The sequence below is a fragment of the Hemiscyllium ocellatum genome, chromosome 39 (genome assembly GCF_020745735.1).
Source record: "Hemiscyllium ocellatum isolate sHemOce1 chromosome 39, sHemOce1.pat.X.cur, whole genome shotgun sequence".
In the NCBI taxonomy this organism is placed as follows: Eukaryota; Metazoa; Chordata; class Chondrichthyes; order Orectolobiformes; family Hemiscylliidae; genus Hemiscyllium; species Hemiscyllium ocellatum.
Window position 1 is genome coordinate 4,796,546 of NC_083439.1, and position 24,334 is coordinate 4,820,879.

The following is a 24,334-nucleotide window of genomic DNA, read 5'->3' on the forward strand; positions in this document are numbered from 1 at the left end:
ATGTCCATCTATATGCCTGACCCTTGTGTGTATGTAAAATATCCAATGGTGTATGTTGAAATTGAGTCAGCCTAGCCAATATTTTTTCCTTTTGACCAATGCACTTTTAAGTAAGAAACCTGTTGTCTGGTGGTTTCAGATTGCAGTTTGTGGGATCTTGCCATGTCCAAATTGACTCCCATGTTTCCTGTATTAAACAATGGCTCTCCTTCAAAAGTATTTCGGTCGCTGGAGAGAGACTGTGAAAGGCCATCATCAGGAAAGGCTGTGCATGTCTGCAGAGGTAGAACTGACTGACTGGGGGGGGGGCGGGACAGGAACAGGGACATCATGCTGTGATTCTGACTTCTAAACCTTGGTTTCTTTTGGTTTGGTCCCTTTTGGGGAGTTGAGATTGTGACATACCTTATTGTATCATAACCATGACACGAGTTCTTGGTGTGGGGATGGACTGACTGTTGGGTGTGTGTAACGCGATGAAGGATTGAGGCTACTCTATTGCTTTGTTAAGGCCTGACCTTAGCTTTATGTTGAAAATGTGTTGCTGGAAAAGCGCAGCCGGTCAGGCAGCATCATCAGGAATGAAGGGCTTATGCCCGAAACGTCGAATTTCCTGTTCCTCGGATACTGCCTGACTTGCTGCGCTTTTCCAGCAACACCTTTTCAGCTCTGATCTCCAGCATCTGCAGTCCTCACTTTCTCCTCCTTAGCTTTATGTTGCCAGTATAAATTCATGAAATACATTAATCATGGAAATTAATAATGTGAACATCCCACTCTGACTCCTCTTGCCAATGCTATTGCAGAGTTTAGAGTATTATGTGTTTACATTAATATTGTATGTTGGAATTGATGCTGGAAGAAATTGCCAGCAAATATGTACAGATGTAATTCTACTGTGTACATAGATGGTTAAAACATTATCTAAGTCCATAACTAATAGGACAGAAATGACTCATTATGTTCATTGAGTGAACTGAAAAGCTATTCAGAACAGTCACTTAGCCACACTATTGCAGTTGATGTTCCCTGTTTGAATTGGTGAATTATTTGTGTGGAAATTCTAGTGTTTTAGGCCTATGTGTGTTTAAAATCATATTGGAACTTTAGTCCCATTCCTTCACGTTGTAGAGGAAATAGCCTCCTCTTCCTGTCACATAGTGTCTGAGTCTGTTCTGCCGATGAGTGAGATGACAGCTGATGTGTCACCCACTTTCCTGTCTGCCTTTGACCCAGGCCTTTTGATGCCTTTGGCCAAGAGCAATTTTTTTGTGGTGTGTTTTGGGTAGCTGCTGTACCAAGTCACCACACTTTTTCCACAAAAATTAATTTCTGGGATGGGGATTCTGTTTGCTTTCATTACCCATCCTTAGTTGCCCTGAGAGAGAGTGGCTGTAGACCACATCTGATGCAAGGAGCAAGTGAGGACTGCAGATGCTGGAGATCAGAGACCAAAAACTCTGATCCCCCTTATAATCAAGAATTTATCTCAGTCTTAAAGGCATTTAATGATTTGGACTCCACAGTCTTCTACAACAAGGAGTTCCACAGATTACCTATCCTCTAGCTGAAGGAATTCCTCTTCATCTCTGTTCTCGAGGCTTATCCCTTCATTCTGAGGCTGTGTCCTCAGGTTCTAGTCTTCTCCATGTCCATTCTATAAAGGCCTTTTGGTATTCTGTGAGCTTCATCAGATATCCCATCATCCTCCTCAACTTCAAGTACAGATCCCGAGTCCTCAACGGCTCCTCATTTGACAGTTCTTTCATCCCTGGGATCGTTCTTGTAAACCTCCTCTGGACTCTTTCCAAGGTAAACATTTCATTTCTTAGATACGGAGCCCAAAACCCCTCTCGATGTTTGGAAATGCAGTCTGACCAGAGCCTTATACAGCCTCGGCAGTACACCCCTGCCCTTGTTTTCTAGCCATTTTGAAGTAATGTAAATGTTGCATTTGCCTTCGTAAATGCCAATTGAACTTGAATGTTAACCTTCAGAGAATCCTGAACTAGGACTTCCAAGTCCCTTTGTGCTTCAGATTTCTGAAACCTTTCCCATTTTATGAAAATATTCTATGCCTCTGTTCTTTCTACCAAAGTGCATAAGTTCTCACCTTCCCACATTGTATTCTACTTGCAACTTTTTTGCCCACTATCCTACCCTGTCCAAGTCCTTAGGAGAAAGTGAGGACTGCAGATGCTGGAGATCAGAGCTTAAAAATGTTCTTAATTTTTCAGGAATGGAGAAGTTTATGCCCGAAACATCGATTCTCCTGTTCCTTTGATGCTGCCTGACCTGCTGCGCTTTTCCAGCAACACATTTTTAAGCTCTGTCCAAGTCCTTCTCTAGCCTCCCTTCTTCCTCAACACTACCTACCCCTCCACCTATCTTTGTGTCATCTTCAAACTTAGCAACATTGCCCTCATTTTGTTTGTCCAGCTGGCTGATATATGCACTTCCGAGTACTCCACAATCTCGTCTTCCAATAATCAACTAAAACTTTACCAACGACTGAGGTCAGGCTGACTTGCCTATAATTTTGAGTCTTTTGTCTCCCTCCCTTCTTTAACGGGGTGTGACGTTAACCTTTTTCCAGGCCTCTAGGGCCATTCCTGACTCCAGTGATTCCCAAAAGATCACCACCAATGCCTCCACTATCTTTCAGTTATTTCCTTCAGAACTCTGGGGTGCAGTCCGTCTTGCCTGGGTGGTTTATCTACTTTTAGAATGTTGAACTTCTCCAGCACCTTCTCAGCGGTGGCCATTACACTCATCTCTGCCCCTGACTCACTTGAAGTTCTGCTGTGCTATTGATGTCTTCTACCATGAAGATTGATGCTAGCTGCATATTCAGTTCCTCTGCTATTGCTTTGTTTTCCATTACGACCTTCCCAGTGTTTTCCAGTGTGCACTCTTGCCATTTCCCTCCTTTCTTTGTTATGTCTAAAGAAACTCTTATATTCTCTTTTTATATTACTAGCTTACCCTCATATTTCATCTTCTCTCATCTTATTGCTTTTTCAGTTATCTTCTGGTTTTTCAAGGCTTCCCAGTCCTCAGGATTCCCGCTAATCACCTTCGCATTGTATGCTTTTTCTTCCGTTTTTATGCTGTCCCTGACTTCTTTTGTCAGCCATAGTTGACTTGTCCTTCCCTTAATATGTTTCTTTGCCCTTCTCTGTGGTAGAAATTACAGGTTTGAAGATGATTACTAAGAAGCCTTAGTGATTTGCTGTAGTGCACCTTGGAGCATCAGATGGTACACAATGAAGCCACTGTGCATCAATGGTGAAAGGAGGGTTTGTTGAAGGTGGTGGATGGCACTCTCATCAAATGAGCTCCTTTGTCCTTAATCGTGCCAATCTTTTGGAGTGTTGGAGCTGCACACATGCATGACAAATAAAGTATCAATCACACCACTAACCTGTGCCTTGTACGTGGTGGACTGGCTTTGGGGAGTCAGGAGATGAGTTACTTGTTGCTAGAATTCCCAGACCTGAACCTTGTAGCCACTGGATTGATCAGGTTAATTCAATTCAGTTCTGACCAATGGAAGACCCCAGGATGATGATGAGGAATTCTGTGACGGTAATGCCATTGAATGTCAAAGGAAAATGGTTACATTGTTTCTTATTGGCGACAGCCATTATTTGGCACTTGGGGCATAATTCTTTCTTGCATCATATCAACACATGCCCAAGTATTTTCCTGGTTTTGTCGCATATGAACATAACCCCAGTTCTTAATGAAATATGAAAATACTATTTGCTGTAGAAAAGAGAAGGATGGGTAGTGATTAGATTTAATATGATTGACTTCAAAGGAATTTCTACTAGGGAGAAAGTTCAAAACTAAGAGTCATAAATACAGAGGAACCTCGATTATCTGAATTTCGGATTATCCGAATTTTGGATTATCCGAAGAAGATCTCAAGGACCTGATAGAAATACTGCATCAAAAAGGTGTTACCAACACTGATCATGTCTTTTGATGACAATGATTAAAGTTGAATTTGGCTTACTGTAATGCTTCCAAGAACAGTCCTGGGCATCTTTGGGAGCTCGGGCACCATCTCCAAATGACTGACTGTCAGCCCTCTCTCTCACTCCACACTTTTCCCAGGAGTTCTACACAGAGGTATAACCTAAACCTTCCTGACCCAGATAATTTCTCCAACAGTGTCCTGTACAGGGAAAGGTGGGAACTTGTCAAAAAGGTGTCTGTGTGTGCTATTTTGAGACTCACCCCCAAAGGCAGTCTTGCTGTTGGTGTGCAGTCTGGCTGCAGTCTCCATTCTGGGGTTTTGGGGGGGGGGGGGGGGGCGATGGGTGTTGGTGATGGGACGGGGATGTAGTGTTGCATGGTGCGCTGCTATCTAGTCTCCTGAACAGGGAGTGGATATAGCAAGTGCTTACCCTGTCAATCCCATTGAAGCGAAGTAGCGGTGGGGAGAGGTTTGTGCAATGTTGCAGGTCCCTTACACACTAGTGCGTGTCTGCTCAGAAACAAGCCCTGAGACAGACAGGGAGCAAGGCAGGCAGAGCGAGGAAAAGGCAAACTTCAGAAAACTCAGAGTCCCAGAGGAGAGGCAATGAATCGTTTATCCGAATAATCAATTGTCTGAGCGAAATACTTCCCACCCCTCTCATTCAGATAATTGCGGTTCCTCTGTACACTATATGATAAATCCAAAAGAGAATTTGAGAGAAATGTCTCTGGATAAACTTAAAAGGGAGAAATTAATAGGAAGATGTTGTTAGGGTAAGATGGAGGAGGTTCATGTGGTGTGGACCAGTTTGCTGAATGACCTGTTTCTGTGCTGGGTAATTTCATGTCAATCTATGTATTAAAGGGTGGAGTGTGCCTACTTAAAAATTAAATTATTCCTTACCCTCCTATTATATCCTAATGCCTGAGGGTGAGTCTCATATTAAAGGGTATAATTAACATACTCTTTCTCTAAAGCATGGGCTGTGTACTAAGTATCTGCAGATGAATGTTAAATGGAGGAAATAGTTTTGAACTTTCTACTCAGTCACTGAGTACAATTTTAATCAAAGGAAAAGGTTTGTGTGTGCTTGTTGAATTAATCTGTGTTTTATTTGATTCTTGTTGCCAACAGAACTTTTTCTTTCTGCAATTAAAAATAATTTCACAAATTGATCACTGTGTTTATCTTGCACCTTCAGTGTGCTTTGATTTTTGCCTTTTCATCACGCTGGTTACCAAGATTTAATCTTAGATTCTCAGTAATGAATTTTATTTTCAATTAATTTGGTTGGCATTTTCTATTTAGTTTCCTGCTACTGCAAGGTTTAAAAACATTGTTAGGGACTTGTCAGTTGATGTAATACCATCATGACTAAGCTATATTTTGTGAAACTTCCCTGGAATTTGTGATGGAACTTCACTTCTTCAAATTTGTAGTTTGACTCATTCTTGTTATGCACATGATTTTGAACTAGTCATTATTTAGTTTTAGTTATTTAGGAAAGTATGGAGTGACTAAACGTTATTTGAACCATCTGATTCAGGAAACTCTCCATTTTCTGTTCTTGAAGATGGTGATTATAACCCATTTTACTTGATGTTGGAGGCCCCTACCAGTAATCCAAGGAAAGTTGATTTCAAATTCCAACAAAATTTGTGCTTTAGAAGGAGCGAGTAGGGTATCATTATTCTTGGTGGAACAGCTGGTGGAAAACAGAACCAGCTTTAGAGGAGGTTGCAACTTGAGAGCAAGTTCCCGATGAGACCAGTGTCCAAGACCTTATTGATGAATGACTGGAGATTTTGCAAGAAATATGGGGAGGGGATGTTGAATGGTCCACAGGAAGAAGCAGAGGAGACTGTGTTGTAAGGCTCTATTTTATTCATTAATGGGATGTGGACTTAAATTAGATTGGCAAAGTAAAAAAACTCACAACACCAGGTTATAGTCCAACCGGTTATTTGAAAGTACAGTAGATCCCCCAGGTATCTGCGGGGGATATGTTCCAAGACCTACCATGGAAGCCTGGAACTGCAGATTGGAGCAAATCCATTCATTTCAATGGGAAGTTTTCCTACCTGGCAGTCCCTTTGTTCCAGAAAGTTCTCCATCATGTGTTTGGGCCACAATAAACCACTGGTAACAGAAACTATGGAAAACAATGCCGTGGATACGGGAGTCCCCCAGTACAAGCTCTGCTCCTTTGTCAGGTAGCTAGTGGGGCAGGATCATAGGACACAGGATTTATAGTAAAAGATCAGTACAACTGATGTGACCTAGATTGCTATTAAGTCTTTAGTCATTTAGAATGGGGATGCAGGTTTTGATTGTCTGGCTTAGATTATATTTACATATTAATCAATGATGTAGAAACCAGCAGGCATAGATGTTTTTTACCACCCCCTGAGAAAAAGAGCAGGAAATGACTCCACCGACTCTAGGAAATCTACACACAAATAGAAAGTGGGCCGTGCCACCAGTGCTTCGGCGAGAGACTCACTGATGATGTTACCTATAACGGTGACATGTCTGAAAACAAACCGTTCAGCTCAACGAGCAAACCTACATCCATGTCCCACTGTCTCAACTGTTAGATATCTATATGTGAATATTTTTAAAGGTAAAGGTAGGTAGATTCTCGTTAAGCAAATAATTGAGAGGTTACCAAGATTGGGAGATATTGTATGTTGCTGTAGTAACCACTAGTTTTTGTCTTGTGATTGAGGTAGAACGTTGCCAACAGTCCTTTCTCCTTAACTGAATTCTTAACATAGATTTTGAATTCTACGCTTTTCTAATTGACCTGGTCAGAGATGTTATGCCACACCTCTTGAGTAGGTGGACCAGAACCTGGACCTCCTGGGTCAGAGGTAGGGATATGACCTGTGCATCCCAAGAGCCTGCCCCATTTGTTTTTTTTTTAGAAGACATCTATTTCTATGTTTTAAAACGTAATTAATACCTACCAACTGTTGCAATTAGCAATAACATTAACAGACCTTAGCAAAATGATTGATTGGACATTAACCATTATCACTGAGAAGGCTAGCATTTATTACCCAATTATAATCTCCTTTTGAGATGGTAGGGGGTCAACGAAGGGAAAAAAAAATATGGTGAGCTGCTACCTTGAACTAATATAGTCAATGTGGTGTAGATGCAGCCAAGTGATGTTGGGGTGTGAGTTCCAGAATTTTGTTCCAGTGTCAGTGTAAGTGCAATAAAATAATTCCAAGTCAGGATGTTGTATAAGTGGAAGGGGAACTTGGAGGTGATGGTATCTGTGTGGATTTGGGAGTTGCTGTTGAAAAAGCTGGTTGACTTACTGCAGTGCAACTTGTGGGATGCACATACTGCAGTGCTGATACACTTGTAATTGAGGGGGTGAATGTTAACACGGTAGTAGGGATCTCCAGCAGGAGACTTTCATCTTGATCGATGGATCAGTGGGAAGAGAAGGACCTTGATTTATCCCATAGTAGGCATGCTGTAAATACACATGAAATAGTAAAATTGTCCCCTCAAGCTGGCTCTGTCATTAATTAAGATCATTGCTGATATGTTTTTGTTTAGAATTTCACATTTCTATTTAATAAGAATATATTGACTTTTCCTTAAAATAAAAAGCCCTATCTTTGACACCTGCTTAGGTAGGAGCTGCAAAGTTGTACAACCCTCAGGAAACCATTTTCCCCTCTCTGTACTAAATGGAGAACTCCTGGTTTTAAAACATTGCCCTCTGTTCTGGACACGCCCATAAGAGGAAACCTCTTTCTCTGTCCACCTTGTCAATACCATTCAGGATCTGATACACTTCAATCAGGTCACCCCTCACTTTCTAAACTCTGCTGGACAGCAGCCCAATCTGCCCAACCTTTCCTGATCAGACAACCGTTCGTTCCAGGTATCAATGTAACCTTTGTGAACTGCCTCCAATGCCTTTACATCCTTCCTTAAATAAGGAGACCAAAACAGCACGCAGTATTCGAGATATGGTCTCACCATTGCCCTGTATAACTTCAAGCATGACATCCTTTAATGTTCAGTTCTTTTCAAAATAAAGGAAAGTATCCCATTAACCTTGCATATGTGCTCTACCTGCAGATTATAATTTTGTGACTAATGCCCTAACTACCTAGATCCCTCTGCAACTTGGATTTCTGTATTAAATAACACACTCCTTTTTTCATCTTGTCAAAATGGACCACTTCACACTTTCCCACATTGTGTTCCATCTGCCAGTTTTTGTATGCTCCAACTTGTTGATATACTTGGTAGCTTCCTCGTATCTTCAATAATGGCATCTCTAAATCTTAACTGGTTATAGTTTCTTGTATTCTACCTCCTTTCATTCTAGAATAGAGCAGTTATTTGCTACTTTTCAATCTGATGTAACCTTTTTATGAATCTAGGGATTTTTGGAAAATTAAAACCTCGTCATCTACTGTCTCATTAGCAACATCTTTTTAAGACCCTTGGATGAAGTGCATTTGGACTCGGCCTTGTCAGCCACAGCTCCATCAGTTTGCTCAGAACACTTGCCTTGTGATTGTAATTTTGCGACATTCCTCTCACCAACGTGTGCTCACTCGCGCGCTCTCTCTCTCGCGCTCTCTCTCTTCCCCCCACTCCTGATTTACAGCCGTACTGGAATGTTTTTTCTTTTCTATAATTAACAAAAAGTATTTGTTAACTTCATCCTCCATTTCCCAATTTTCTAATCATAATTCCCTGTTCTCACTCTCTAGAGGACCAACACTCCCTTTAGATAGTTTTCCTCATCAAATGTGTGTAGAAACTCTTTCCTTTCAATTTTCTATTTCTACATAGCTGTCTTTTATGCTCTAACTTATTCTCGTGACTAACCTTTCTGTCACTCGCTGCTATTCTTTATATTCTGACCCATTATCTAAACCTCCAGTCATCTTTGTGTGGTTGGTTGTTTTTAAAGTTTGATGCTTTTCCTAACTTTGGCTAACCATGGATGAAGGGTCCTTCATCTATCATATGATAGATTTTTTCTTTATCATATGAGGGCACTCTGAAATTACTCCTTGAATGTCTGTCGCTGTCTCAGTATTGATCTATTCCCTTGCCTAGTATGCCAATTTATGTCAGCTAGCTTAGCTTTCATGCCCACATAGTTGCCTAAATTTAAGTTTAAAATACGAGAATTCGACACACTTTTTTCAAACTGAATGTAAAATTCAATCATAATGAGGTCACTTAACATGGGAAGGCCTTAATCATGAAGTCATTGATTCTTTCTTGTCATATTACACAACACCAAGCTGAGCATAACCTTCTTTCTGGTCAATTCCAAAATGTGTCACTGTAAGAAGCTACCTCTAAACTTTCCAGGAACCGCACATACAGGTTTCCACTTGTTAGTCTGGTATTTTTCAATTCGTGTAGATTAAAATCATCCACGGTTATTGCCATTGCTTTAGCACAAACACAAAATCTTTCATTCTATCCTCTTGGTTCTACAACGTGGTTACTGTTAGGAGGCTTGTAGACCACTCCCATTAGTGACCTATTTCCCTGACTATTCCTCATCCTCACCCAAATTGATTTTCCGTCTCACCAATTTGTGGACTATGTTAATGTTTAAGAATTAAAAAAGATACTTCATCCATTTACCAGACATTTCTCAACCAGCTAGATCCTTTCTATATTGTAAAGCAAGAGCTAATTTCAATCTGTTCTGACATATCTGACTCTGTTTGTGCCTATTTACCGTGGGCTCTTTTGATGATCTGCTCCTCCTCCATGTATGCTGATTGCCTATAGCAAGGCTCCTCTTCTAGGTGCTACAGACTCCCTGCTTGGGGTACTCTGTATAACATCCTCTCTCTGTGGGCAATTGGATGAGAGAGGAGTCTTGGACAGTCTTTGTTAAAGCTGGAGAAGGTGCCTCAGTGACCCTTTGAGTGATGCCATGTGAAAAACAGAGTGGGTAACTTGGGAAAGACCCAAAGTGGTCTCCATAACAGGAGAGTAGGGACCAGGAGAAGTAGAGGCTGTTTGATGTAAAGAATGGAACAGGCAGCAAAATACCAGAGATGAAAGAAATTAGAAGTGGCGTGACGGTGAATGGAATCAAGAAGATGGGAGTCCCAGAAGGAACAAGCAAACCGTAGAACTACAGTTGCATCCTGAAATATTCTGAAACCTGGACACCCTGCATTGGAGTGAATTATAAAACAACATCTCCAAGCACATGTTATCCCTTTCAAAAAAAAGCCAGTAATTTTATTATAAAAACATGTTGCAGGATGGGAGAACTATGCAACATGCACTTTGGCAGGAGAGGCAGTGAATTGGGAAATGGGTCAAAGACTTGACTCATCACATCTGCACAATAAAGGCCCACTCCCAATTTCCTTGTACAATCCCTGTACTTAGATCGGCTCAGTTGTGCCTCAGTTAATTACGCACACGCCGCTGCAGCTCACAGATCTAAGTTCAAATCCCATTCCAAGATGCGAACACATAAATCGAGGTTAATCCTTCATTGAATTACTGAGGGGAACCACATTGCAGGAGATGCTATATTTTGGATTAAATGTTAGTGAGGCCTCATCCATGGGATGTGAAAATTCCCATGGGTTTCCCTTGATGTCCTGCCAATAATCATCTTTTGATAAGATGGCAAAATAAACCTGTTTTCAACACTGCAACACAAGTAGTTTTCGAATACTACCCTTCAAATAGTATTTCATCTGTTAATGCTGATCTTTCAGAGACCCAATGCTGGTGAAAAGTTGCTGAATAAACACAAAGCTGTTATTTTATTGTTGGTTTTGTTCTTGTAACAACTCAGGAAAACTGTTAATCTGTCTTAAGTTTCTTAACATCTTATCAATTTCTTCATTTGGCCACATTACTTGTAATTCCATAAGTCTGTTTGAGGCTGAACCCTTTATACTGTCCATGATGTGCCACATCACTCTATCAATTCCTGGTAAACTCTACCATCTTGTGTTGCTTTACAAATTAAATGTAAGGGTATTTCAAACTTTAAAATTAACAAGTTGAATCATTCAGCTATGTCTTGCATATTTAAGCTGAGATTTATTTGTTTTATTTTTGTTCTGTCCTGGTGACTGTGAAGGAAGAGGTTTGAGTAACATTTGCGTGATTTAATGGAGACTAGTTGTAGGGCTATTGAGGAAGAGCAGGATAAGTGAGTATAATCGTTTGGCTTTTTACAGAGGGCTAGCACAGGCGTGATGGGGCCAAATAACCCTTTGCCATGTGATTATTGTGGTCAGTTAACTGACCCTGATGCAAGTGTTGATCAATATTTAATCACACTCCATTGAATGATCATTTAGTCCGATTATCACTAATATGGTGTGTGTCCATTTTTCCTTTGGGAGTTAATGAGCAGACCTTGTAAAACCAGGATGTCTGAGAACATAGAGTCGTAGAGATGTACAGCACGGAAACGGACCCTTCGGTCCAACGCGTCCATGCTGACCAGATATCCCAACCCAATCTAGTCCCATTTGCCAGCACTTGGCTTATATCCCTCCAAACCCTTCCTATTCATATACTCATCCAGATGCCTTTTAAATGTTGTGATCTTACCAGCCTCCTCCAGTTCCACTGGCAGTTCATTCCATACACTCGCCAGCCTCTGTGTGAAAATGTTGCCCCTTTGTTCCCTTTTATATCTTTCCCCTCTCACCTAAGCCTGCGTCCTGTCGTTTTGGACTCTCCCACCCCAGGGAAAAGACTTTGTCTATTTACCCTATTCATGCCCCTCGTGATTTTATAAACCTCTATAAGGTCGCCCCTCAACTTCTGACGCTTCAGGGAAAACAGCCCCATCTTATTCAGCCTCTCTGTATAGCTCAAATCCTCCAACCCTGGCAACATCTTTGTAAATCTTTTCTGAACCCTTTCAAGTTTCGTAGCATCCTTCCAATAGGAAAGAGACCAGAATTGCACACAATATTCCAAAAGTGGCCTAACCAATGTCCTTGATAGATGCAACGTAACCTCCCAACTCCTATACTCTATTCTCTGACCAATAAAGGAAAGCATACCAAACGCCGCCTTCACTATCCTATCTACCTGAGATTCCACTTTCAATGAGCTATGAACCTACACTCCAAGGTCTCTTTGTTCAGCAACACTCTCCAGGACCTTACCATTAAGTGTATAAGTGCGGCACGGTGGCACAGTGGTTAGCACTGCTGCCTCACAGCGCCAGAGACCCGGGTTCAATTCCCGACTCAGGCGACTGACTGTGTGGAGTTTGCACATTCTCCCCGTGTCTGCGTGGGTTTCCTCCGGGTGCTCCGGTTTCCTCCCACAGTCCAAAGATGTGCGGGTCAGGTGAATTGGCCATGCTAAATTGCCCGTAGTGTTAGGTAAGGGGTAAATGTAGGGGTATGGGTGGGTTTCGCTTCGGCGGGTCGGTGTGGACTTGTTGGGCCGAAGGGCCTGTTTCCACACTGTAAGTCTAATCTAAAAAAAAGTCTTGCTTTGATTTGCCTTTCCAAAAATGCAGCATTTATCTAAATTAAAGTCCATCTGCCAATCTGCAGCCCATTGGCCCATCTGATCAAGATACCGCTGTATTCTGAGGTAACCACCTGCGCTGTCCACTATACCTCCAATTTTGGTGTCATCTGCATACTTGCTAACTATACCTCTTTTATGCTCGCATCCAAATTATTTATATAAATGATGAAAAGCAGCGAATCCAGCACTGATCCTTGTGGCACACCACTGGTCACAGGCCTCCAGATTGAAAAGCAACCCTCCACCATCACCCTCTGTCTTCTACCTTTGAGCCAGTTCTGTATCCAAACGGCTAGTTCTCCCTGTATTCCATGACATCTAACCATGCTAACCAGTCTCCCATGAGGACCCTTGTCGAATGCCTTACTGAAGTCTATATAGATCACGTCCGTCACTTTGCCCGTATCAATCCACTTTGTTACTTCTTCAAAAAACTCAATTGAGTTTGTGAGACATGATTTCCCATGCAGAAGGCTGTGTTGACTATCCCTGATCAGTTCTTGCCTTTCCAAATACATGTACATCCTGTCCCTCAGGATTCTTTCCAACATCTTGACCACCACTGACATCAGGCTCACTGGTCTGTAGTTCCTTGGTTTTTCCTTACCACCTTTCTTAAATAGTGGCACCACATTCGGCAACCTCAAGTCTTCTGGCACCTCACCATGGGGAATGGATTTATTTGAATTTTCAGCACTTGTGGGCGGTGGGGAAAGAGTAGTTCAGTGAATTTCATCCCCAACAATGTTTTTTGTTGGTACTCCCCCGGCCACCACAGCGAATCCCCACTTACTTCCACTTTGAGTCCTGTTTCAGCCCTACTGCCCTCAAACAGCTGTATTCCCTCATTCAGTTGTTCACCATCAACTTGCTGGGAACCAAGATAATGAATTCCTTCTATAAACATTGTCACATGTTATTCTCTCTCCTCCTACATGATGATCTTTAAACTATTTTCAACCTGTTTGGAGATGTAATTGCACACCTTTGGAGCAGGTGAGACTTGAACCTGGATCTCTTGGTTCAGAGGTAGGGACATTACCACTTAGAGAAGAAGGCCACCCCGTGATGGTCTTAGTTTTCTTTTGTATTATTGACCTATTTTTCTAATCGCCCAATTCAGAGATGTAATCGCTGGAGTAGATGGACTTGGACCTGGGCTTCTGATCCACTGGTAAGGACACTACCACTGAACCAAAAGAGGGCCCCATGATGATCTTAAAACACAAAGCACAGTGTGTTAGGAACAATGTAGACTGTTGGACTCTGTTAACTGTTGGACCCCCAGGCTGCACAGTTCTATAAGGTCATGGCAGATCTGATTTGTGGCCTTGCCTCCAATTTCCCGTTTGACTCTGTTGTGATCAAAATCTGTCTAACTCAATTTTCACTTGATGAAGGGGCAATACCTTTGACAGCTTGTGCTTTCAAATAAACCTGTTGGACTATAACCTGGTGTTGTGTGACTTCTAAGCTTGTCTATCCCCGGTCTAACACCGGCACCTCTCCGCCATAACTCCATCTTGGATGGATTGTGAGATCCAGTTGTACTGCTGTCTGTGGGAGAGAATTCCACAGACTAATCGTCTGATAAAAAGCTTCCTCCTCATCTCTGACTTAGATGGGACCGTCCCTAATTTTTACGCTAATTTTTAAACCTACCTCTTTTTCATTTTGAACTTGCTTTAATATAACTGTTTGTGGCTGAGTGTCAAAGTTTGATAATGATCCCGTGAAGCAAGGTGAGCTATTTTGTTGTGTTAATGGTGCTATATGACTGTATGTTATTAAAACACTCAGGAAAGTTGTGACATTTACTAAGCTACATCATCTGAAGAAGATTTAAAATCTAAACAAAAACTGCAAGCATTTAAAATGTGTGTGTAAGATCTAAAAGTAAATCTTGGAGGCTCGTTTGCAGCAAATTCAAAGCCTGTGAAATGTAGGAGGCTGTTAAAATTGGAGAGTCATTGAGCCGCCATCTGGGGCTGGGATCCTGGCTTTGAGGCTGTGCATGTCTCCTGTAGGGTTTCCAATTCCACTCAAAGGCAGAACCGTGAGCAAAAAAAAAACCCTCGAGAAAAATCCTGTTTGATTTTTTACTTGAATATTCTTTGACCATTTCTGTTGATTCGATATAAAACGCCTGGATTGGATTGTGGTGGTGTCAGGATGTTATGAAAGGTATATGCCTGGGGAGGTCGGAGGTTGGAGGGTGTATGTTGGAACCTCTGGGTCTGTGGCCAGTCACAGTTGACAATTAGAACATTACTGGGTCCATAATTAAAATGCACAAACGTCCAAGTAATATCTTCAAGATGTGACTTTGCCTTTGAGTGTGCATTCTTGGTGCTTTGGTGCAGGCTTCTGTGTGTAGGCAGCTGTATAAAGACAGCTGCAGTCTGCAGTTGCAGGGTGTTGTCAAGGAGTTAAAATTGTTTTGTGAGCAAGAGGAAAGTTAATTGGAGAAAAAGATTGTGCCAAGTTTGTTTCGTTTTGGAGAGTTTTGCAGATAACTCTAGTGCCATCTCCTGCTTTCAGGCTGGATTACTGAAGCTTTACTGCAAAGTGCAGTTACATGGACAGCCACAGTGTGTTCTGTACATTCATATAACTAAACCTCGTATCTCTAGGTGAATGAGCTGTTAAGGCCAAAATTAACTGGTTATGCAACAATTTAACGTGACATGTTGGGGAATATGCTATCAAAATAATAACTTGGATTTATATACAATGAGACCTCATCAAATCTCTGTACATGCTGAAATGCTTTTCAATCAATAATAGATTGACTGCACTTCAGAAACCACGCTGATAAAGTGAAGGAACTGTTAAGAGGTAGCACCTTTCTTGAACTCCAGATGTCCCAAATCCCCATTCTCTGCAACAAATTAAGTACTTTTTGAAGTCTAGTACTGTGGAGGAATGTCAAAACCAATTTGTTACTTGTGAGAGTGTGCTGTGAGCAATGTAACAAAGACAGGATGATCTAGTTATTTCCATGATGCTGGTGGCGAGTTGAATATTAGACAGGAAACTCCCCTGTTCCCTTTCTAACTACTGCCTTGGGATCTTATACAATTGCATAGGTGGGTGGGCACAGCATCTGTTTAATGTCTTGCTTCAAATGACTGTGCAATGTTCCCTTGGTACTGCACTGGAGTGTTATCTTGGTTGGAACCACTGAAGGGGGTATCTGTTGCATAAACCAATGCATTGAAGTGAAATGTTGCAAACTAAAACGTTTTAAAATTGCACTGAAAAAAATATTTGAAGTGAGTGAAAAGTCCCTTGGTTATCAAATTGAAAGTTACACTCACTCCATCAAACACTTGATGATCAGCATGTTCAGATCATGAGCACAGTTTTCATGGAAATAAGATTTTCACCTTGTGTTCCAGCAAGGATGTTCTGAAAGGACCTGTTCCACTTCTGACTGATCCTGAGGGACAGGATGTACATGTATTTGGAAAGGCAAGCACTGGTTAGGGATAGTCAACATGATTTTGTGTGTGGGAAATTATGTCTCGCAAACTTGATTGAGTTTTTTGAAGAAGTAACAGAAGATTGATGAGGGCAGAGGGGTAGATGTGATCTATATGGACTTCAGTAAGACGTATGACAAGGTTCCGCATGGGAGACTGATTAGCAAGGTTAGATCTCATGGAATACAGGGAGAACTAGGCATTTGGATACAGAACTGGCTCGAAGGTAGAAGACAGACGGACAGACAGTGGTGGAGGGTTGTTTTTCAGATTGGAGGCCTGTGACCAGTGGAGTGCCACAAGGATTGGTGCTGGGTCCTCTACTTTTTGTCATTTACATAAATGATTTGGATAGGAGCATAAGAGGTACAGTTAGTAAGTTTGCAAGATGACACCAAAATTGGAGGTGTAGTGGACAGTGAAGAGGGTTACCTCAGATTACAACAGGATCTGGACTAGATGGGCCAATGGCCTGAAGTGGCAGATGGAGTTTAATTCCGATAAATATGAGGTGGCTGCATTTTGGGAAAACAAATCTTAGCAGCACTTATACCCTTAATGGTAAGGTACTGGGAAGTGTTGCTGAACAAAGAGACCTTGGAGTGCAGGTTCATAGTTCCTTGAAAGTGGAGTCGCTGGTAGATAGGATAGTAAGAAGGCGTTTGGTATGTTTTCCTTTATTGGTCAGAGTATTGAGTACAGGGGTTGCGAGGTCATGTTGCAGCTGTACAGGACATTGGTCAGGCCACTTTTGGAATATTGCGTGCAATTCTGGTCTCCTTCCTATTGGAAAGATGTTGTGAAACTTGAAAGGGTTCAGAAAAGACTCGCAAAGATGTTGCCAGGGTTGGAGGATTTGAGCTACAGGGAGAGGCTGAACAGGCTGGGGCAGTTTTCCCTGGAGCGTTGGAGGCTGAGGAGTGACCTTATAGAGGTCTACAAGATTGAGGGGCATGGATAGGGTAAATATGCAAAGTCTTTTCCTTGGGATCGGGGAGTCCAGAACTAGAGGGCATAGGTTTAGGGTGAGAGGGGAAAGATATAAAAGAGACCTACGGGGCAACTTTTTCACAGAGGGTGGTACGGGTATGGAATGAGCTGCCAGAGGGAGTGGTGGAGGGGGGTACAATTGCAACATTTAAGAAGCATTTGGATGGGTATATGAATAGGAAGGGTTTGGAGGGATATGGGCCGGGTGCTGGCAGGTTGGACTAGATTGAGTTGGGATATCTGGTCGCATGGATGGGTTGGACTGAAGGGTCTGTTTCCATGCTGTACATCTTTATGATGCAGACACCCACTTCATTCGTGTGTGTGTGTGTGTGTGTGTGTGTGTGTGCGTGTGTGTGTGTACGCACACACGCATTTCTCTCCTACAAGTGTAACTGCTAGAACTCTGCGTTGTGCATTTGCTTCCCCATCACACCTGAGCTTGCTGACCCTCACTGGCTCTCCTTCTGCTAGGTCTGTCTGTAAATTCACATCCTTTGTGTTCTCGCATATCTCCATGAACTCACTTGCCCCTATCGCAGCAGTCATCTTCAGCTGCACAGCTTTCTGAGATAATTGTAAATCTCGCGTTCTGGTCACTTGCACGTTTTAGATTTCAAGCACTCCTTGCTGGTGCCCCGTACCTTTCAATACCAAAATTTTCAAGCTCTGGATCTTGCTCCTTAAAGTTCAGTTTTTCCCTCCTGAATGTCCACATCTTTGATCAACCTTTAGGTCACCTGTTCTGTTATATTCTTTTGTGACTTAGTGTTAGGTTTTGTTGATTACATCACTGGAAATTTTACTGCATTGGAAGTGCTATGTAAATGCAATTTTGTGTCTGCTGTTCTACTTTGCCTTATCAAGGGAGAATGTCTAAGGATTTGACACATTAATGTGCCTTTTGTTAAGTGTGTATAAAGTGGGTCGAATCGATCATTTTTGAGTTGGTAACTAATGGGATTTCAGAGGGGATCAGCGCTGGGACCTTGATCATTTAAATTTATATTAATGACTTGAATGAAGGAGCTAGGTGGAGTGCATATTGCTGTTTACTGCAGGACTTCAGCCAGTTTTTTAAAATTGTTGAATAAATGAAAATTGCATGCAAAAGTTACCTGTTTCAGTATTAAATTTGGGGACAGTACCTACTATTTGCAATCTCTCACCCCCACTCCCCACCCCACCTCCCACCCTCACCCCCACCAAAAATAGAATCCTGGACAACCACTTTTTAATCTGGTTGTGTGAGTTCCCTATTTTGTACAAATCTGTATAGTCACTGTTGGGAGACAGTTGTAAGTGGAAACTTTAGGGCTTGAAGCATCTGTTTGCTCTGTCAACTGCGGATGTTATTTCATTGCTGTGGCCTGTTGTGGTAATATTGTTCATTTGGATACTCAGCACATTGATTTCGAGCGAACGTGCTCCAGGTGGAGACTGGATTTTGGCTTGGCCCTTCAGTAGCCCCAAGGAAGGGTATGATCCCCAACGAATCAACTGGCTGTTGCCTGCACAGATACTGGATGGTGCATAGTATCTTCCAGTTTTTTCTGTTTCAGATGGAACCCTTCACCAAACAATATTTTGATTATTTTAACATTTAAGTGACGATCTTTCTTGCTGCAATGTTTTATGCTCATCAGCAATTCTGTGAACCCTGGTTGCTGTGTTGGTGGTTTGTCATTCACACTATGTGGGAACTCTCGTGGTGCAGTGGTACTGCCTGTACATTTGGACCAAATCCACCTGCCCAGTGTGTGTCTGGAGAGGTTGAGTGAATATATCTATAAGCTCCAGGTGACTGTCAGCTCTTAAGATCCCACCACCATAATCCTAATGCCTAGGATCATCGAGCCATGTGAGGCCATTCTGCTCTCTGTGACCGTGCTAGCTGTTTAAAAGGCAATTACACCCCAACCACTGCCCCTGCTCCTTCCCCAACACAATGCAAATCTTGCTCTTCAAGTGTCTAATGTTGCGAATTACAGTTGTTTCTGCTTGCACTGTTTTTTAAACCAATGCATTCCAAATGGTAATGACTCACTGCACATCGTTTTCTGCTGCAATTTCAGAAGAGCCAGTAGAGAGGCGAGATTTTGTTTTCAGATAGCCATACAGCACAGAAACAGGGTCTTTGGCCCAACCAGTCCATGCTGACCATATTCCCGGATTAAACTAGTCCTGCCTTGCCTGCTCCTGACTCCTATCGCTCCAAATATTTCCTATTCATGTATTTATCTCAATGTCTTTTTAATGTTGTTACTGTACCTGCATCCACCACTTCCTCTGGAGGTTCATTCTGCACACTAGTCATGCTCAGTGCCCCCAAGTCCTTTTTAAACCTTTCTCCTTGCTGATTAAAAATATCTCTTCTCCTCCTCCCCCCCCCCCCCCCCCCCCCCCCCCCCCCCCGCCCCCAAAAGGAAAAGACACAAGCCTTTCACGTTTATCTATGCCCCTCATGACTTTGTAAACCTCCTATAATGTCAGGCCCTTTTTTATTCCCCCGCCTCACCCTCATCTCCCAGTGCCTTTTGCTACTACTTTACACCTCCTTTTTCCTTACATTCTGTCTCCTTGCAAACATGTTGTTGTCTTGAGAATAGCTCAAGCAAAGGATTGAGGAATATTGTAATATGGTCAAAATTAAGTCTTGTTTTTCTTTTAACCCCACGCAGCAAGGGAACCTAGTACGAAATCGCAACAGGTGACTCAGGTAAGACTTACTGATTCTATCGCTTTTGTTCATTTGAATTAATTCTGCTTATCCAAATGCCAGAGAGCCAGAGATTCAGTAATATGTGTGATTCAATGTCTTGGTGCAATTTTCCTCAACTCTACCTGGTTAACTTTGGCTTTTCCTGCTGCAATTTTCGGTCCCACTGAAATGATCTTTTGAGTGTCCTCAGGTTCCTCTGCCATTTGGTGATTGAGCCTCATGCCCCTACATTCCGCAAATCTCACCCCAAACCCCTCAACCTCCTTATTTTCACTCCTTCGACCCCTTCCATGAAACAGAGCTGTGTGACCAAAGCCTGTCTTCTGACCTCCTGGAGCTCAGCTTCTGTATTCTGATGACATTTATGAATTTTCAAGACTTTTCTTTTCCCATTCTTTAAAAGATGTTGCAAAAACCAAGTGTGCACTCAGTGTGACACAGAACAAGACTAGATGCCCATCTTGATGGTGATAGATTCCCTTCTATCATTAGGTCCCTCCCCTCAACTCATGCCCATCCCAATTCAATTCATTGGTAAGGTTTAAGCACAAGACCACTAGTTTTTGACTACTAAGTAGGAGGATTGTTAACTACTTAATCAGGTATTTGGCTCTTTTCAACAGTTTATGATACAAGACCAAAAGTGCAGGAGTAGGCCATTCAGAAACCTGAGTCTGCTCCACAAATCTGGATCATGGCTAATCATCATCTACATCAACACAACATTCATCTAAATATAAAGCTTAACATATATAGTGTTTGTGCAGATGGATTTCTTCTAGAAAATAAGTTCACATGGAAATATTATGAAACAAATAGCTTTTGAGGGCAGATCTTCTCCTGATGGGATTTGCTCGTAAGCAGAAACTGGTTGTTTAGAACTTTATTTTACCTCTGTGACCTGGCCAGACGATCTTATCACTCTGTGATTCCAACTGTCTCAACCATCTCGGTTTCCTGACAGTCAGATGGTTTTGACTTCTGATTGTCTGAAATATGAGAAAGGCATGTAAATATAAATCAGATCTGTAAAGCTGAAATCAAGGATGAATGCGTAGGTATCTCTTTATAGTCCTTGAGGGGGTATGGTGTTTTTTTTTGTTTTAACATTGATTTAGGGGGCAGGATTTTGCATACCAAGTCCCTTCCAACTCAAGAGTTAAGTTCAGCCAGAGAATGGTGAGCCTGTGGAATTTGGACAACAGTTGAGGTTAAAACATTGGATCAGCACTTGGGTCTAAAGGGATCAAAAGATGTGGGGGGCGAGAAGCAGGAACAGGTTACTGAGTTGGACAGTCAGTCACAATCATCATTAGTGGCAGAGCAAGCTCGGAGAGAAAATCCAGGAAAGTGGACATGAGGAATCCCAGATCAGCCATGATCCTATTGAATATTGGGCAGTCTACTCCTGTAACTATTTCTGCGTAAGGGCCAAACAGCCCACTCCTGCTCCTATTTCGATAAGTGCTTGATTTTATCCAATACCACATGTAGAAAGGTGGCAGTCTGCATCAGTGGTCTCCAATTACGTGTGAACGGATTCCCTACAAGATATGGACAGATCCTGATGGTGGGTTTTCCCAAGTCCTGACTCTGTGTTTCAAATATATAGAAAAATGCCCTGTCATCATGGAAGTGATTATATTTTAAATAAGAAGACTGCATTCATAAACAAACTGTAATCTAACGTTTAGAGTTTTCATTGCCATTGGTTCATGGGGATACCTATCCCAAATGGTCAGAAACATTTTAATTCTGTGATATCCTGTCGGTACCATAATTCCCTCAAACAAAACACTCCATACCCTCCCTCACTCCAAATCTACTTTGAAACTTCTGAGCTCCAGGTTTCAAAATGGAAATCTTTTAACTTGAGCTTATTTTGCTTTCGAGTAAACTTGATGAAATATGTGTCTGTATTAATGAAAAGATACCAATAGACCAAGATATCCCTTGCAAAGAATCCATTTTACTTCTGATGGTTTCCATGCAACTACGAATCATAAATGTTAAAATATCTAATCTCTCTGCTTTCCTGTTTACAAAGCTGTAAGGCTGAAGCTGGAGAAAGGCCACATTAAATGTCATCTGACTGTCCCTGGTTTTTGGCTCCTTTGCTATCCCATGTTGATAAGTCAGTATGAACTGTCTTGAAACTTGTTTGGCTTCTGGTTGGAAAAATATAGTATTTAAACAAGGTGGATTTTGTTTTATCCTTTTAAACATGAAGTTTTAAAAAAAAAATTGGTATCTACGCAGGTTCCTGAACTGTCACAGAAAATAGATCAAAGGCATTTTCATACTGAAACACAGACAGCACAGAGTCAGAAGGAACAACGCATTGTAAAGGTATTAGTGTAATCCATTCTCTGGAGATTTAAATGGTCACTGTCTTTTTAATCTCTTGCCTCTCACTGATGAGAGAGTTGTTTGGTTTATTACGGTCCTTGCAATGGAAGATAAAAATGTTGAAATGTCTAAAACCATAAGTGAAGCAAAATGCTGCTGATGTTGGAAATCTGAAATTAACAGAGTGCTGGAAACAGTCAGGGCAGGCAGCATCTTTGAAGAGAGAAACAGAGTTAATGACTAGTCAACAAAGATACTTTATTAGAATGTAATGGCATCTTTTTGATCACCCACTTGAGAAGGTAGATGGGGTCTCAGTTTGAAAGACTCAACGTGAAACGTGCACTGAGGTCTCAACTTTGGATTTTGTGCTCAGATCCCTGTACTGGGGTTTGAAGTCAACTCTCCATCTGAGATCGGAACATTACCAACTGAGTCACAGTTAATGTCTGAAGAGAGTACAGACACCGTGTGATAGTGGTGGAAAATCCCAAACACTTGTTGCACCACTTGATATATAGATCTCACTGCAGAGAATATTTATCTTGGCAATAACACTAGGGAAGGGTGGGTCTTCAAATAATTACAACTGACTGTTGAGTTGTCAAGAATAGCATGAGAATGATCTAGAACAGAAAGAAAGCATTCAGCACAACATGTTTGCTATCGAAGTCATCGAGCCCTACTTCCCTGCTCTTCCCCATAACGTAACAACCCTTCACCCTGCAAATTATTCAAATCCTTTTTGAAAGTTGCTTTTGAAACTGCTTTCATGTTCCAGATTGCAACAACTCACAGTTGAAAGAGACCACTCCAGCTCCCTTCATGCTCCTTTGCCTTTTGCATTACACCTGAGTTTACCAGTTGCTGAAATTTCTGCCACAGGAATCTGTTTCTTTCTATCTTAACTCTCATTGATTTTGGGCACCTCTCTCAAACCCCTCTTGAACATTTCTCTGCTCTAGGGAGGATGAGTGTGTAGCTTGCAAATCATACACTGAGAATGAGCATTCTGACAAAGCCAAATTTTGGTTTCATTCTGAATCCTAAATCTTTGCCCGTGTTAAGTTTCATGTATACAGTTTCTTTTAGTCCCTGCGCCTATTTCTGAGGCTTAGCAAGATTACATGACAAACATTTTGAACTGTGATTCAGTCAGCACAAAATTTTTAAAATAATATCACTTGCACAGTGTAAAAATAATAGCACCTTCAGAGGTGTGAATATGTCCAGGACTCTTAACAGAGGCTGATGTATTTCAACAGGGGATGTAAAATGTGATTTTGCAATTATGATTAGGTTTTTTTGTACAAGCATATAAGCATACTTGTCTAAATCAGTTCTATTTTAGCTTGTGCGTTAAATCCAGATTTAAAAGAGCTAACTTGGTTATTGTCCCTTGGGCTTATAAGAAGTCAAAAATTGCAAAACATCACAATATAGGTGTAGAGAGCCATTTAGAATCTGATGATTGACAACTCAATTCTCCTTCCTGTTTCCCATGTTGTACATTTTTTTAGAGAGTTATGCCAGCCGTGTTTTGGACTTTGAGCCAGAAAGTTACAGATTGCAGAACCCATTCTAGAGACTCTAGTACAAACCAGTCTGACACTCCCACTGCCTTGCTGAAGCTGTACTCTTCTGTCGTCTGTATTGTTTTTCAAATGAGTCATGTGTCCAGTCTGCAGTTGTAAGTGATCCAATGTTGTTGTTTTGGAAAGGAGTGTTCCCGGGTCCACTTGACAATATTTCATGACTCAATTTCTCAATGTTAGTTGTCATTTAGTTATTGTATTGTGGGACTTTGCTGTTTACTGTTTGGCTGCCCCTGGTTAAACATTACAATTTTACAACCAATGGAGCACTTTTAAAAATTTAATCACCATTCCAGTGTAAAAAACATGACGGCTAGGTCCCACAAATGGAAGTAAGTTAGTGATCAAATTGCTGTTAATGTTGACTGAAGGATGAATATTGACCAGGTCACAGAGAAATCTCATCATCTTAGCGTCATCCATGGCTAAGCATCAGTGGCAAGGCTAGCAGTTGCTGATATTTACTTTTTAAAGGAACTGATGCTATGGGATCTTCTACATTCACTTGGGCAGATAGACCGAATTTAACATCGCATCATTTCCTGTTGTGCAATTGAACTACTTCATAATTTTCAGGCAGTGGGTGCGGGTGACAAGATCCAATTTTATTCTTAATAAAACCTGAAAGAACTGCAGGTGCTATAAATCAGGGACAAAAATAGAA

General features: G+C 41.6%; 1 protein-coding gene across 5 annotated transcripts in view; it reads left to right on the forward strand.

Annotated features, from left to right (window-relative positions):
- LOC132834248 (uveal autoantigen with coiled-coil domains and ankyrin repeats protein-like) overlaps positions 1 to 24,334 on the forward strand; it is a 153,551-nt gene that overhangs the window by 101,867 nt on the left and 27,350 nt on the right. For all 5 annotated transcript variants that reach the window (XM_060852925.1, XM_060852929.1, XM_060852926.1 and 2 more), the window contains exons 9-10: positions 19,686 to 19,723; positions 21,986 to 22,075. In XM_060852925.1, the coding sequence (XP_060708908.1) occupies positions 19,686 to 19,723; positions 21,986 to 22,075 (128 nt within the window). The remainder of the gene's footprint in view (positions 1 to 19,685; positions 19,724 to 21,985; positions 22,076 to 24,334) is intronic.